The sequence below is a fragment of the Dermacentor albipictus genome, chromosome 3 (genome assembly GCF_038994185.2).
Source record: "Dermacentor albipictus isolate Rhodes 1998 colony chromosome 3, USDA_Dalb.pri_finalv2, whole genome shotgun sequence".
NCBI lineage: Eukaryota > Metazoa > Arthropoda > Arachnida > Ixodida > Ixodidae > Dermacentor > Dermacentor albipictus.
The window spans coordinates 184,891,485-184,908,659 of record NC_091823.1 but is presented as its reverse complement, the minus strand read 5'-3'; the positions used below and the strand labels follow the sequence as shown (position 1 = coordinate 184,908,659).

The following is a 17,175-nucleotide window of genomic DNA, read 5'->3' as shown; positions in this document are numbered from 1 at the left end:
ATGCATTGCATTTGGTCCCCTGAGTTACTAAGCAAGGCAATATCATCAGCGAATCACAAGTTACTAAGGTATTCTCCATTAACTCTTATCTCCAATTCTTCCCAATCCAGGTCTCTGAATAACTCCTGTAAACATGCTGTGAATAGCATTGGAGAGATCGTATCTCCCTGCCTGACACCTTTCTTTATTGGGATTTTGTTGCTTTCTTTATGGAGGACTACGGTGGCTGTTGAGCCGCTATAGATATATTTCAGTATTTTTACATACGGCTCCTCTACACCCTGATTTCGTAATGCCTCCAAGGCTGCTGAGGTTTTGACTGAATCAAATGCTTTCTCGTAATCAATGAAAGCTATATATAAAGGTTGGTTATATTCCGCACATTTCTCTATCACCTGATTGATACTGCGAATATGGTCCATCGTTGAGTATCCTTCATGGAATCCTGCCTGGTCCTTTCATTGACAGATGTCTAAGGTGTTCCTGATTCTATTTGCGATTACCTTAGTAAATACTTTGTAAGCTGATCAGTCTATAGCTTTTCAAGTCTTTGGCGTCCCCTTTCTTATGGATTAGGATTATGTTAGCGTTTTTCCAAGATTCCGCTACGCTCGAGGTCATGAGGCATTGCGTATGCAGGGTGGCCAGTTTTTCTAGGACAATCTGCCCACCATCCTTCAACAAATCTGCTGTTACCCGATCCTCCCCAGCTGCCTTCCCCTCTGCGTAGCTTCCAAGGTTTTCTTTTTTTCTTCCGGCCTTGTGGAATTTCAAGTTCCTCTAGACTATTGTCTCTTCCATTATCATCGTGGGTGCCACTGGTACTGTATAAATCTCTTTAGAACTCCTCAGCCACATTAACTATCTCATCCATATTAGTAATGATATTGCCGGATTGGTCTCGTAACGCATACATATGATTCTTGCCCATTGCTAGTTTTTTCTTCACTGCTTTTAGGCTTCCTCCGTTCCTGAGAGCATGTTCAATTTTATCCATATTATACTTCCTTATGCCAGCTGTCTTACGCTTGTTGATTAACGTGGAAAGTTCTGCCAGTGCTATTCTAGCTGTAGAGTTAGAGGCTTTCATACATTAGCGTTTCTTGATTAGATCTTTCGTCTCCTGTGATAGCTTACTGGTATCCTGTCTAATGGAGCTACCACCGACTTCTATTGCACACTCCTTAATAATGCCCATAAGATTTTCGTTCATTGCTTCAACACTAAGGTTTTTTTCCCGAGTTAAAGCCGAATACCTGTTCCGTAGCTTGACCCGGAATTCCTCTATTTTCTCACTTGCCGCTAACTCATTGAGCGGCTTCTTATGTGCCAGTTTCCGTTCCCTTCTAAGTCGAGGCTAATTCGAGTTCTTACCATCCTATGGTCACTGCAGCGCACCTCGCCGAGCACGTCCACATATTGTATGATGCCCGGGTTAGCGCAGAGTATAAAGTCTATATCATTTCTAGTCTCGCCATTCGGGTTCCTCCACGTCCACTTTCGCCTATCCCACTTGCGGAAGAAGGTATTCATTATCCGCATATTTTTCTGTTCTGCAAACTCTACTAATAACTCTCCCCTGCTATTCCTAGAGCATATGCCAGATTCCACGACTGACTTGTCTCCAGCCTGCTTCTTGCCTACCCTGGCATTGAAGTCGCCCATCAGTATAGCGTATTTTGTTGTGACTTTACCCGTCGCCGATTCCACGTCTCCATGGAAGCTTTCGATTTCCTGGTCACCAGCTATATGTTACCAGCTATATCCTTATTAATCAGGAATTCGACTCCTAGTTCTCGTCTCTCCGCTAAGCCCCGGTAGCACATGACGTGCCCGCTCTTTAGCACTGTATATACTTCTTTTGTCCTCCTAACTTCACTGAGCCTTATTATATCCCATTTACTGCCCTCTAATTCCTGCAATATCACTGCTAGACTCTCCTCACTAGATAACGTTCTAGTGTTAAACGTCGCCAGGTTCAGATTCCTATGGCGGCCTGTTCGGACCCAGGTATTCTTAGCACCCTCTGCAGCGTCACAGGTCTGAACGCCGCAGTGGTCAGTTGCTTCGCAGCCGCTGGGGACTGAGGGCCGGGGTTTGGTCAACAACAACAACATAACGAGCGCCTTTCCATTCTTCTTGTCTGGATTCATGGGCATGCAAGGAATCGTAAGCGGCAGCGATAGTGGCCACGGTTATACTGATACGTTTGAAGTGTACCCTATTCATACACTGACGCTTGTAATGCAGCTAAGATATTCGCCCACCCTTAGCGGAAACGTGCCGTATTAGGATAACAGTGAAGACAAATGCCGCAGTTTCCGCAGCATGCCCGCCGTGTGTTTCTAAGTCACTGGCAGCTGAACGCGCCCATCTCTGTTTCTGTCCCCTTAAAGTGGACGGCTACGTTATTGTCGCAAACTTGCCGATGTTAACGATCTTATCATTACTGATATATGGAAGAAATAATTGTATTGCGTGTACTAATGTACTCACATGAAGAATAATAATCGTGTTCGGTGCGTTCCACTTGCTCCGGAGGCCGCCATTCTCGTTTTGATGTCCCGCACTAACAGCGGCAGCTGCCTGCTTGTCATCCCGCAGCAAATGTGAAATGAAAAACGAAAATGTTTCTTTTCGTGGAAAATTTAACCCGCGTAATTGTCGCACCCCTGAATTTGCGTAATTTTTTTTTACAAAAAAGTGCGATCATTATGCAGGTAAATACATAGGACGCTGAATAGAAACCATTCAAGGCACATGAGCTTGAGCTTAGTCTTCAGGGCAAAGATATGTTCTGGTGAACAAAAGCCATAATCCCAGCTGCACTGCAAGTGCTTAAACTTTCGCATGCAGGTCATCTAGGTATTGAGAGAATGAAGTCATAAGAATGAAGTCATGTCTGGTGGCCCAACATCGACCACAATATTATTGGGAAGGTGAAGAACATTAGTGTCGCGATCCGCCCGGATTCGTCAAAGAGGGGGGGGGGGGGGGGGCTGCTCGAGCCACCCTCCGTTACAGTGACGCTCCGGAGTGTGGTGGTGATGAACAATGACTGACCTCCGAGCAGCTGTGCTCGTCGGTGTTTATTTGGTACGGTGACTACTGTTTTCTCACCGAGCCTGGCGGGCCAATGAAGATAATGCCCGAGAATGCGCCACATGCTCGTTACAGACCTTACCTCCAGTTTGTTTGTTCGATACAAACAATATACATGATCTTGGCTTCTAGCGCGAAGTGAACACGGACACAGAAAGGAGCAGACAGGACGAGCGCTAACTCTCAACTAAATTTTTATTAGAACGAAGAACCTATATATATATATATATATATATATATATATATATATATATATATATATATATATATATATATATATATATATATATATATATATACAGGTGATTGCAAAAACCGTAGCATAAGAACATGACAAGGTAAAAAACATCAGTTAAACATATCAGGGGGTATGGAAGTCAAAGAACAAAAGTAGTACACGTATTGTCCGTGTACTGTACTAATCTGAACTAATCTTTATTTGTTCTTATGACGTAATAGTTCTGCGGAAAAGAAAGAAAAGCTTCGCAGTTAAAAAAAAACTGCAAAGCTTTTCTTTCGAGGTTTTCTTCGTAGCAATTGCTACGATTGGGCGGATGTCTCATTTTCGCTTTACTAATCGCTATCAAATATGCCAGCGGGCTTGTGCAATTTTGCAGATTGGCTGACCAGATGTTATGAAGCAACAGCGGCTTTCGTCCCTCTCTCATAATCCTGCGCTCATTGGAACTCCTTTGGCGATGTCTGTCGATGGTAGCGCCAATAGCATTCGAGCAATGTCATGACAGACCGTATTTCTGAAATCAAATTGAGTTAACACGTAGATGTAATTCTGAAACTTTCATTGCTTCAGCTATATGATAAATGTTGCAATGTCATACCACTTTGCTATGGTTCTCATTTGCCAAGGTTGCCCATTAGTATGGCGGCATGATGACTGTATGACACTGATATAGGGACAATGCCGGGACGAAGAAAGAATGATATCGATGGAACAACAAAGGCGGTATAATAAAGGCGGGCGGGCAGGCAGGCAGGCTCGCTCGAAACCACTGAAGTAGGCAAAGGATGCTATTCGCATTAATACTCTCAATTCCTATTGGCGTTGCATATAGGAGTGGGCCACTTCCATTATACAATACTAAAGATTTTGGGAAGGTTTGTGGTTATGATTGTTAGTGATGACATCAAAAAGGAAGTTCTGTTCAGCGCCTGTCGTCGGCAGGAATTAAATAAAATAACGTTTAGTACGGCAGTTTCGTACGTGCACTTTAAGCTGGTGGTCTATGCGTAAGAAGAAGCCAGGATGAACAGGTCGTATTTCAGCTAACAATTTGCGAAATACAGTCGAACCCGGATATATCGAATCTTAAGGGGATCACAAAAAAAGTTCGATGTATAGGTAATTCGATATATAAAATAAACATTTTATAGAAACATTTTCGAGGTAGATTTTACTGCTATTTGGTATGCACAATAATTCGTTATATGTGGGTTTGGTATATTTGGGTTCGACTGTATACCTCATGGAAAAGACATAGGTAGTTGTGCTTTTACAATTCTGGTAGGTTCAGTTAAACTTTCATGGCAGAAACACTGCATGGTGGAAATGATTTGACGTAATGAAACACGCTGAGTGATTGTGAATACTTTCTAGTAAATAGGTTAGGTGCGCTGTATGTAGATCCTAGATTGATGATGCATACTGTAGTTTGGATCTTACGGGCAGTTTATATGGGAAACAGGAGCACAAGAAAAATTACGATGCAAGAAACCAAGTGCGCGACACACTCAGTGTGTGTCTGGCATGAGAGATTGTTATGTATCTAAGTATGTATAAGAAGTGATGGGAGAGAGTATCAAATTGTTAATTTTGTAGGGAAATGGTCTAGCAGTATTGCAATGCAAAATTCTCATCATTTTACATTTCATGTCGTTTAATTTCATTAGGCAATGATTGCACCAGGACGACACATTATCAAGGTCTGCTTGAAGTAAGAAAGTGTCTTCGGGGTTAGTTATCTTGCGATAAATGACTCAATCATTGGCAAACAGATGAATGGTAGAAGAAACAGTGGTAAGAAGAACTTTAGCTTGACCTAGTTGGTGTTTACTTCATATCATATTGACTGCAAATAAAGACGAGGACAGCGGAAGAGAACAATAAACGACACAGGCGGTAACTTCCAACTGGTTTACTCACGGCAGCCCGTGGGCCTATATAGACAAATAGAACATGCGCAGAACGCAGCAACCAAAAACACTCATCAGCCTACCGGGGCAACCAATTATCAAAAAAATCTATTTCTGATTGAAACAACCTAATGGAAGTGCCACCAACATAGTCTTGGCCTTTCTTTTTTATGTTACTGATGGAAGCTTATCAAGTTACTGATGGAGGCTTATCACATTCGTTGAATTGGTCGCCATGCCATCTTCACAGAATGAAATGGTTGCGTGGGCTTGCGATTTTTCTTTTCGTTCAGCATCGCGGGAATGTTCTTCGTCGGTGATCGTTTCCCGCCGGTGCCATTTACGATCTCGTTGCTGTTCCCTCCAGCGCTCCTGGTACGCACGTTGTTCTTCGGGTGTACGAACTATTCATGTACAGATCCGCCCCATCGATAACGGAGCTGTTTTTAGCACTGATATGGGATACGATTTGGCGCTGCTTTTGTACTGCGATAACCTTGATGTCATGCTATTTTTCACAGCGAGCGTTCTAATCTTTTCCACATTTTGACATCTGTGCTGCCGCACTGTACCCGTACGTGATCCCACACAAAGCAAATAATGAAACCCATTGTGTATGGGTTTGTTAGAAATCGCCAAGTCCGTTTCTGTTGCCGGACACCAAAAGAACTACGGAAAGTTAGTTATACACAGCTTTCGCTGTAATAGGAATGAAGAATGATATATTCACTCAACCAGGGCAAGTAAATTAAAGTGCAAAATGCGCCTGGTGTTGTGAGGATCAAATCCAACACATTAGGTGAAGAGGAAATCGTCCGCATAGGTTCTTTTACTAAGTCAGCGAAATTGAAATCATAACAGAGGTTAATGAAGGCTGTGAAGTCTGACAACTGTGCTAATAATGCTGTTCCATATGATAGATCTGAAAAATTAAAATCTCCCAGGACTAAAATAGCACAATTCGCGTGCCTAACAATAACGTTGTTCAGGGTATGGTGCAGAAAATCGCAGAACGTAGAAGACTGAGGAGGGTGGTAACAGGCACAAGTAATCGGATCTTTGTGTCCAAAGCGGGTGCATGTGCATACCAGCTCTAATGAGCAGTCGATAGGAAGACCTTGAGAATATTTTGTAGATGTTGCAATCTGCACACCACTGCCTTTTCTTTCATTGCGATCAGACTTGCAAATTTAAAACGATTCGTATAATGAAGAATTTCACTGTCGTTAATTTTGCTCGACAGCCAGGTTTTTGTCAATACAACAACCTCTACAGCACACTCATCAATGATAGAAGATAAGTCACTGTGCTTGTTGATCACAATTTTTGCATTAGTAATAACAAATGATATGTTATCATCAGTTGCTTGATTCGTCTTTATCGAAGGTTGCTATATGTTTTGCATGTTGTCAGAAACTGATGTGTGAATGCTTGTTTGGACGATGGCAGGATCTGTTATTTGAGCAACCTCGCGGATGCTATTGGTTTGGTTGCAGTGAATAAAAAAATTGTATTTATAAACAGCCTACTGTGTTGCAACTGCTGCCTGCTCGCCTTTCCATAATCGATGAGTTTCTTCCTTGAGTGGCGGGTGGACTTACAAAAATGTACCCCTGCACCGATTCCTGAACCTGTGAAAAAATACCATCCCTTCTTTTAAAATAACATCATTTCACAATTATGGGCTGGTTTTTGTTAGACATAGATGTACCAAGCCTGTGTACTCGCGGTATGGTTTCAGGCAAAAGTTCGGTGCCCAATGAGCTTAACAAAAGTGCACTAATTTTTGTTCTGATTGAGCTCAGGATTCGCTTGCTGAATCAATTAAGCCGTAGAACTTATTGTTGCTTCGAGAGTGACTTTCAAAATTGTCTAGCCTGCTGTGCAGCTCGGCATTTTCGTCTCGGATTGCGTCAGAAACAAATTGCTGCAGACCAGTATTACGACACTGGTCCAAATTATCTACGCGGTATTCGATGGCAGCAAGCCTTGTGTTAATATTTGATGCAGTTTGTTCCAGTGCTGCATCGATTTTTTATACTTCATTAAGCATTATCCCGAGCACATCATGGTGGGAGTCAATGTACACAGTTATAGATGTGACAACAAAAGCTAGGTGTGGCGACAGTTTTTCGTTTATGTCATCTGGGCCAGGATCCTTTTCTACATCACCGCACATCACTAGTAGTTTGGTTACTTTGAAACAGCCTCATATAGTTGAACTGAGAATAGTGAGGCATGGGAAGAGCAGCAGAAATACTTTGTTGCATATCTTGCAATCATAAACGGAACGTCACCAACGTGCACCAGGTAAGGGAACAGGTGAACGGGTCGCTCCATTTCGGCTGTTCCACCGTGCCCAATGGAATGCTCGATGCATTGCTGGCTTCTTAAATACTCGGCGAGTGATGATGACATTATTTAGAGTCGTGTCAGCTGAGGATTAACTTGTGCATTAAAACCCTTTGGAGCTGTGCATCGACATACAGGAGCGGGAGCCGAGCACTGCGCAGCTGAAGCCACTTTAGACCAAGGCCTTTAAAGTTGCTGTAAGTTGTTCCAATGAAGCCGCCATACAGTAGGAAACAAGCGGTACCATCGATGAGCACCGGTCTTCCTTTGGCCATATATGGGTTAATGGTTGGCTCCATTTGTGCTGTTTCACAATGCCCACTGGCTTGCAAGAAGTGATGCTTTTTTTTTCCATTGCCAAAAATTGTTCTCACAGCAATGGGTGCAGCGAGGTCATATTTGCCAGAACTTGTTGGGATGGTCGACTTTCTCTCGCCCCCTGTTTTCCCGGCATGGCTCTCACGTCTCCTGGAATCTGTCTTCCCTGCATTGCACGTGTGTCGCCGGTAGTTGCACAGCTATAAGAGAGAGAATGTTTTCCCCGCATGGCTCTTGCTTCTCCTGGAATCGGGCTTCCCTGCATTGCATGTATGTCGCTGGTAGTTGTGCAGTTGTAATAGAGAGGGTGCTAATGGTAGCTCAACCCAACGACGTGGATCCGCGGGCCTGATGGGAACCAGTTCCCTTCTCTTTGGCTTTGGGGTTGATGGCGCGAGCGGACATGTCGTTTTTCCCACCGGCGCACTCTGTGAGACCGTCCTGTCAAAGACTTCGGCGCAAGGCACTGGGATGAACAGACATGATCGTTAGAACGGGCTCGCGTGACTGTATATGCGAACGATTAGCTGTTGGTGTCCAGCATGGGGCAAATATATTGGTGGTGGTAATTTGGCTGGCTAGATTGGTATATAGAAGGCGCAATAAGTGCCCTTTTGATTTTCGCATTACTGCATTGTCGTTCCTTTGTTCCAAGAGAGAGCATGTTTGAGACTTCACAAAATTTTTGTCGTTGTTCGTTGTTGGGGAAACTCCCAGAGTAATGAGCCTGTGGGTTGGATGGTCAGCAAGGCAGTCATTCAACCCTTTAGGGGTCACGCTTAGGATTATTATCCAATGTAATAATTGGAGATGACAATATTGTGTAGTTGGCCTGCACTGAGCAGTTGCTTTTTGCTTGGTCTGACTCAAATTCTTCGAAATCTGCCATTCTGCCAACTTCTGTATCGCATTGTGACTAATCTGTTGGCGGTGGGTGCCAACGTCTGTCCCTGACTGTTCCTCCGTATGCTTTTCTTGTTTTTTTGTACGTGTGTGGTAATGTGTCATCTTTTTTTTAAGATGGGGGAAGGCTTCATGGCAGTGCATCTAGTGCCACTTGCCAAACATCATGACTGCATTTATAGATGTTCAAGAAACAGGAAATATAGTACATAATGCTTCCTTGTGCCAGGGTTGTTCGAGCAGCGGGCAGGTGAATACTTGCTGGACCTTGAGCATACAAGCCATGGCCTGCGGGAGCTTGGCAAGAAGGTCAAAACAATTGGTGAGTCTGCTCTGCATATGCTAATCGCTTTATCTATAGACCAGACTTCATCAGCCTAAACAAAGAAACCTTCGCTACTACATTGCTAATACAGTAGTATCTCAATGATAAGATCATTCCAGGATGATACGAATTTTCAGAAGTCCCGGCCCAAGTTTATTACCTTACAATGTGCTAAATTTTGGTTGTGTCGAAATGCTTTTTGCGCTGCATAGATTGATACCATTACAGAGCGATGGATACATGGATGAACACGACATTTGGCAGACCGATGAAGACGACGATGAGGTCGCTTGCACGTGGGCCAGATCAGACATCTCTTGCCCTAGCTTTCTTCGTAACTAATGTCTGCAAGTCACGTCTAAATATGTTGTAAATATATCCTTTGCCTACATCTCGCCTCTGTCACACTTTGGCCGAAGTGCAGGGTATGTCACGCCTTGCAATGGCACTCTGCAGTGGCCGTCGTCATCATCATCATCATTTATTTACCCTTAAAGGCCCTTGGCTTAGGGCATTACATAAGGGGGGGGAGCAGTCGTTACATATACAATGGTCGGTAACAACAAAAAAGCAATACAAAGTACAGGGTTCATGTTCAACATTAACATCATCAGAAGCATCAACACTAAGATAGACACAGCGACTCAAGAACAACTTGGAGGAAACAAAACAAAACACGCATACACATTCAAAAACACGGCAAAATAACTCAGTCCTTGAAATGTGCTGTTAATAAGTGCCTGAATTTATTAGGTTCTATTTCAGTAACTATGGAATCGGGTAAGTCATTCCACAATGTAATGAAGCTAGGTAAAAAAGATTTATTAAATGATTTTGTGGAGCCATGTATGCGCTGCAAACTTAAAGAGTTGGGCGTGAGGTGCGAAGCGGTGGGTGTAATACAGAATTTCTTAGCTGTGGGAAGGTATAGTACAATTTGTGAAATAGGCAAAGCTGTGAAATTTTACGCCAAAGTGCCAGGGGTTGAGGATAAAGGGATGCCTTGATAAGAGTTATACTGTGTCGCCTGTCATACTGCGATGTGATAAAACGGGCCGCGCGATTTTGGATGGCTTCAAGCTGATCGATCAGATAGTTCTGATGGGGATTCCAGATCGCCGAGGCATATTCGAGTTTCGAACGGATGAATGTTACGTAGGCGAGTTGACGGACAGATCGGCGTGAAAAAGCGAGGGATCGTCTGATAAACCCAAGCAACTTAGAAGCATCTGTACAAAGTTTTGCAATGTGCTCAGACAATGTTACTTTGTTGTTCACGATGATTCCAAGATACCTGTATGATTCTGTTTCATAGAGTGGTGTAGAATTTAATGAATACGGATAGCTGAGGTTATTTCGCTTTCTTGATACATGCCTGAACTTACATTTGGAAATGTTCAGTTGCATAAGGCATGTCGCGCACCAGGTTTCTATGAGATTTAGGTCGCGTTGAAGCAGAGTCTGATCGTCGGGAGTAGATATGCGGCGGTAAAGGACACAATCGTCTGCGAAGAGGCGTATACCAGCTGATATGGCATTAGGAAGATCATTTATAAATATCAGAAAAAGGAGTGGTCCCAGCACCGATCCCTGGGGGACACCAGAGATGACTGTAGTATTTTGCGATCTGTGGTTCCCTACTACTGTATATTGTGAGCGTTCGCGGAGAAAGCAGTCAATCCATGACAAGATTAAAGGGTTAATGTGGAGGCAGGACAGTTTTGCCATTAAACGCCGATGAAGAACGCGATCGAAGGCTTTGGAGAAGTCTAGGTAAATGACGTCAATTTGAAAAGAAGAATCTAAGTTTAAGTGAAGGTCTGGGGTGAATTCGAAAAGCTGGGACTCGCAAGAATGGCCTGATCTAAAACCGTGCTGTTTTTCATAGAAGAAAGCGTTATTGTCGAGGTGTGATGCGATCTGCGAATATAAAATGTGCTCCAGTACCTTGCATGGAATGGATGTTAATGAAATTGGGCGGTAATTAGAAGGATGGGATCGATTGCCTGCCTTAAATACTGGGGTTACTTTACTAGTTTTCCAATCATTTGGTATTTCACCGTTTGAAACAGATTGCTGAAAAATAATTTGCAATATACGGCTAGAAATGCTCACGGTGCCCTTCAATATTTTGGCAGTTATGTTGTCTGGCCGAGGAGCGCTTCACAACTTAAGGTTGTCGATGAGTTTAGCAATACCTTCATGGGTTATAAAAACTGGTGGCATTAGGGAAAAAAACTATTGGCAGGTATTGGGGGAATATGAAGTGCAGGTTCGTGGGTGAACAGGGAGGAAAAATATGAATTCATGACATCTGCGCGCTCAATATCAGGGACATGTAAGCCATCATGGTTAACCAAAGAAATGTTTTGAGTACGGCTTTTGCACGGGGTGACCAGATTCCATAATTTTGGGGGTTAACGCGCATAATGTTATCAAGATCTTCGTGAAAAAATTTATTTTTAGAACTTCGTAGTATGCTAATGTATTCTTGTAGGCCCTTGCTGTACGTTTCCCTTTTTTTACAGAATTTGTGTGCTTGGCCGCACGATAGAGGCGCTTCTTTTCGTTTGCTAACTGTCGCAAGGCGTTGCTATACCAGAGCTTGTCACCACGTATGCAGACAAGGGGAACATAGGTTTCGACATGGGATAAGATTTTGTTCTTGTAGAGCAACCAGTTTTGTTCTACTGTTCTAGTGGGTGCGGTCTGCTGGAAAAGGTGGAAAAAAGTTTCTAACTCATGGTTAATAGGGCGAAAATCTGCTTTATTGTAGTCGCGAATGTATTTTATGGAGCGTTGCTTTGTGTGGATGGGAACGGAAAAATTGAACAAAAGCACCTCGTGATCGCTCAGACCAGTGATGCTTGTTAATGACTTAATTAACTCAGGTTTGGAAGCGAAAACAAGATCGAGAATGTTGTCGCCACGAGTAGGCACTTTAACTGTCTGGGTGAAGTTATTTTGGCTTCTAGCGCGAAGTGAAACACGGACACAGAAAGGAGCAGACAAACGTGAGAACTAAGTCAATGAATTTGTTCGACGGACCGCATGGTGCTGACAGTGTTTCCCAGTCGATATCGGGAAAGTTAAAATCTCCACAAAGTAGGAAGTTCGCATGGACAAACCGAGAGTGCAGATCAAGTAGGACGGAGTGAAGGTCGGTAAGAAAGGAGGAGTCGGAATTAGGAGGCCCATAACAAGCAACAATAATGTTTGTACAGCTAGGAAGGGCCAGTTTGACGCAAAGTATCTCGTGAGAGGAACTAACATGGACGGGGGATGTATGCAATTCTGATATCGAGAGAACAAGGACGCCACCACCCCTTCTTCCCGATCTGTCGAGCCTGTAAGCAATAAAAGATTTCGTTTCGGAAAGAAGTTCTGTGTCGTCGATATCTGCATGGCGAGCTCTCTTCCTTGCTTTCCTCTTTTTTCTACTACTGACATTGATCGTATTCTGAGGTTCCCTGAGGGGCCCTTTTTCATTACTACCTACTCTGGCCTCCTGTGCATTACTACTCTGGCCTACTCTTGCAAGCCTGTAATTGAAGTTGATCCCGTCTCATTGAAAACCACCACACCTTCTTACTTTCCTGTTTACTTCGACAACCTCGAAGCCTTTCTGTCGGCTCATTTTCCATATCGCCTCATTAGCAGCCACTACGGCTCTTTGTATTTGACTGTCACTTACAGGCGCCTCTGGCACCGTGCACACTACGATCTGCACCTGAGGGGACAGCTTGTGCAAGTCGTCCACCCCCTTCGCCACGTGCTCAGCTAGTCCTGTGCCTTTCCTGCTTAAGATGTCATTTAGCCCACCTGCTACTATGACAAGGTTGCACACATGGGCCTTTTCCGCGAGCTTTGCTTTTCCTCGCTCCATGGCATAACCCAGCGTCCGCCTAAGAAAAGTGCCTACTGCCACTCTTTTCTTGTCATTCACTCTTTCCACAATTGTTTCTGAGCACCTACTCAGGTTTGAGTCGCTGGCAATAATCGCCATTTCACTCTTACCTCTCCCTGCTTCCCTTTGTCATTTTCCGCTTTATTCGGACTTGACAAGGGGCATTGATTCATGCGCTCCTGCTTTATCCATGTGGCAGCCTCAAGGTAGGTGCCGCTCTTTCCAGCTAACCCGTCACCCTGCTGCCCACATTCCACATACTTTGCTGGCACTCCCTCGCCTGTCATTTCGGGGGACTGCGTTCCATTGTCACGACAATTCTCGTTCACAACGGCGGCCCTGTGCAGCTTTTCCTCGGCTTTTTTCCACTGCCTTTCGTGCATCAATCTCCCATTTAGTTTATTTTTGAGCTCTTCAGCCGTTTGACAAGCTTCTCCTGGAAAGCCTTCATTTTAATAATAATAATATTTGGGGTTTTACGTGCCAAAACCACTTTCTGATTATGAGGCACGCCGTAGTGGAGGACTCCGGAAATTTTGACCACCTGGGGTTCTTTAACGTGCACCTAAATCTAAGCACACGGGTGTTTTCGCATTTCGCCCCCATCGAAATGCGGCCGCCGTGGCCGGGATTCGATCCCGCGGCCTCGTGCTCAGCAGCCCAACACCATAGCCACTGAGCAACCACGGCGGGTAAAGCCTTCATTTTCTCCAGCCTAGCATCGACATCACTGTGTGTGCCAATTGACTCGGTTCCATTCTCCTTTTTCACCTCATCTGCTTTTAGGGACCACATGCACACTTAACGCTTTCCCGGCTTTCTTTGAGAGAGTTATTTATTTGCATAATAATAAGGTTAAAAATGGGGATTATACATACATACAGAGGGAGGTCCCATAGTCAACAGGCTGTGCTGGGGACCTCTCATTACAAATGAGTAGGATATATAAATACAAAGCAGCTATATGCAAACACAAAAGACACCATATTAAGTTAGTCATTAGCTTACGCTGTAAAATATTTAACGATTCAAAGCACTTATTAATATAATGATAACGTCAAATTGTTGTAATAAGTGCAAAAATTTACGAAGGTTTGATTTGAATGTGTAAAAATGAGAGAATATTTTAATATGACACGGTAATGAGATCCAAAGTAGTGTGGCTGAAAAATTAGTAGTAAATTTACCATAATTAGTGCTAGGTTTTGGTAGTAAATAGCTGTTGGTAGAAGCGAAACAGGTAGACGTGGAATATGGATACTGGCTGGTATTAATTATAGGGAATGGGAGCTTTCCGTTAACAGATGTATAAACAAGTATTCCAAGTGAGTATTTATTTAGTTTCTGTAACGATAAAATTCCGTTAGACCTGAGCAATAGTTATGCTTCCGATGTGTAGCTTCTAAGTGTAATGATGCGAATTGCTTAATTTTGGGTATGCTGTAGTGGAGATAAATGTGTGGGATACGTGTTTCCCCATGATGATATGCAATAATTAGTATGCGTGTGAATAAAAGCGTAGTAGAAAGAGATGAGTGTCTTCATATGAAAAAAATTGCGAACTTTAATTATTATTCTAATTCGATATGCTGCCTTCTTTGTTAAGGATAAAACATGCTCGTCAAACTATAGGTGTTTAATATGACGCCAAGAAACAGCACACTATCAGTGGGATAAAGTACACTGGAAGCAAAGGTTACCGATGGATACACTGAGATATGTTTTTGTTTAGCTGAGAAGATGAAGGAAGTTAGATTTGGCAGTATTAATGTATAGTCTGTTTAGTTGGCACCAGGTTACAATATTTGCCGCGTCGTGATTAAGCTTACACATCAATGAATCAAGACTTTTGTCCGAGGAGAAGATAGTAGTGTCGCCAGCGTAAAGGATACAGTCAGAGGACTTTAGGTACTGTGGGAGGTCATTAATGTGTATTAAAAACTAGAGAGGCCCTAATAAAGATCCGTGTGGTACACCAATGTTAGTTGTTTTATGGTGCGAGTAAGTGCTGGAGATTGATACAGTGTATTCTCTATCTTTCAAATAGTTACGTAGTAATTACAGTGCCGGGCCAGTTATACCAATAGAGTCTAATTTATGAAAAAGGATGTTATGAACAAGTGAATCGGATGCTTTAGAAAAGTCAATAAATATTGCGCCAGCGAAATTTCCAGTGTCAATTGCCTGCCGAATCTTGTCTGTTAGAAATATTAATGCCAAATGAGTTGTACAACCTTCCCGAAACACAAATTGATTTGGTGATAGGGTGCAAAATTTTGATAAATAGCTTGATAAGCATGTTACGATTAGTTTTTCGATAATTTTACTGAAGAATGAAAGTATAGCTATAGGGTGGTAGTTAGATGTTAGACGCTTATCTCCCTTCTTGAAAGCAGGGATTAATTTCGATTTATTCAAAGAACTTTGACAGATTCCTGTTTTAAAGATAAGGTTCACTATGTGACAGAATATTTCAGATATTAGGTACGCTATCGTTTTTATGAGAGATGAGCTGAAGTTATCGAGACCAGGTCTTCTATTTTTTAGACTGGAAATGACTGTGACTATGTCTTCAGGTGTTGCAGGATGAAGGAAAAAGCTATGGGGCACATGGGGGTAAGTCCCGGTCAATGAATCTTCGCACTCTTCATTATCTTCACAGAAGGAATTCATGAAGGAGTTTGCAATGTCCAAGGGATTATCATGGAGAAGATCCCCCGATTGTAATGACACGTGTACTTATCTTTATCGGGCGACCAAGTTTCGCCCCCTAACAAATGTTGTCGCACAGCGCGGGACGCGCCTACATGTATCCGAAGTTTCTGGAAATTTATCGATGCTTCTATCCGCAGTGTGTTGTCGCCGAACCTTGTGTTATCTGATTTATTCGCCTGTCGCGAATGGTGTAGAACTTTGTAGAAGGCATGCGGGTCCGAACGATTAGTCTGGAACATTCGACGACTGCTCTATAAAAGCCGACGCGCTTGACCCGCTGATCAGATTTTCGACGATCGCCGACCGTGTTCGCCGCTATCGTTGTGCTATAAGTGTAGCCTGTTTTGTGGGCACAGGTTCGCCCAATAAAAGTTAGTTTTGTCTATCACAGTATTACTACTGTGTTCTTAACGTCACCACCACGTGACATCTGGTGGAGGTGCTTTTGGTCCATGAACCGGACGCCCCCGACAAGCCGTGATCCAAGCCCGGAACGCAAAGACAACACCAACGCACTTCCGGACCATCGAGCAAGCCGCCGTCTTCAACAACTGCCCCCGGAGCACGGACTTTTGCCTGAGACGACCAGAAAGATTGCCACCAAGTCCACCCCAATGGCAGCCCCGGCATCGCCCATCGTGCTACAGCAGCCCAGGGAGCCTCCGACGTTCCGTGGTTCAACTTTCGAAGACCCGGAAGGCTGGCTTGAGACGTACGAGAGAGTCGCTAAGTTTAACAACTGGAACAGCGACGACAAACTGCGTTATGTCTTCTTCGCATTGGAAGACGCGGCCAGGACGCGGTTCGAGAACCGAGAAGCCACCCTAACGACCTGGGAACTTTTCCGAAGCGGCTTCCTGCAGACATTCGCAAGCGTCGTACGCCGAGAACGAGCCCAAGCGCTATTCGAAACCCGGGTGCAGCTACCTAATGAGACGACCGCGATCTACATGGAAGAAATGAGCCGCCTCTTCCGCCACGCCGACCCTGAAATGCCCGAGGAGAAGAAAGTCCGCCTGCTGATGCGTGGTGTGAAGGAGGAACTTTTTGCCGGAATGGTACGAAGCCCACCGAAGACCGTCGACGAGTTTCTTCACGAGGCCACCAGCATCGAGAAGACACTCGAGATGCGAAACCGGCAATTCGACCGCCGCACGACCTCGACAAACTACGCCGGAGTTCAGTCATTGGCCGCCGACGACCTACGCGAGACTATCCGAGCTGTCGTGCGGGAGGAGCTACAAAAGCTGTTCCCATCATCACAGCCTCAAGTGGCTTCGATTGCCGACGCCGTGCGTGAGGAACTCCAACAACAACTTGGAGTAGCCCCTGAATCGCCGCAGCGTGAGCCGCAAGCGATGACCTACGCCGCCGTCGCACGCCGTCAAGGACCCCCTCCGCG

The 17,175-nt window shown here is 44.1% G+C and overlaps 1 protein-coding gene across 11 annotated transcripts in view; it reads left to right on the top strand.

The window, feature by feature from the left end:
- Positions 1-17,175, top strand: part of LOC139057669 (DENN domain-containing protein 2D-like) — a 614,144-nt gene that overhangs the window by 526,588 nt on the left and 70,381 nt on the right. For 8 of the 11 annotated variants that reach the window (XM_070536315.1, XM_070536318.1, XM_070536311.1 and 5 more), the window contains one exon: positions 9,056-9,148. The exons of 1 other annotated variant lie outside the window; for it this stretch is intronic. In XM_070536315.1, the coding sequence (XP_070392416.1) occupies positions 9,056-9,148 (93 nt within the window). Of the gene's footprint in view, positions 1-9,055; positions 9,149-9,379; positions 9,543-17,175 lie in introns of those variants that run through there. 2 more of the 11 variants (XM_070536314.1, XM_070536313.1) reach the window with 1 other exon arrangement.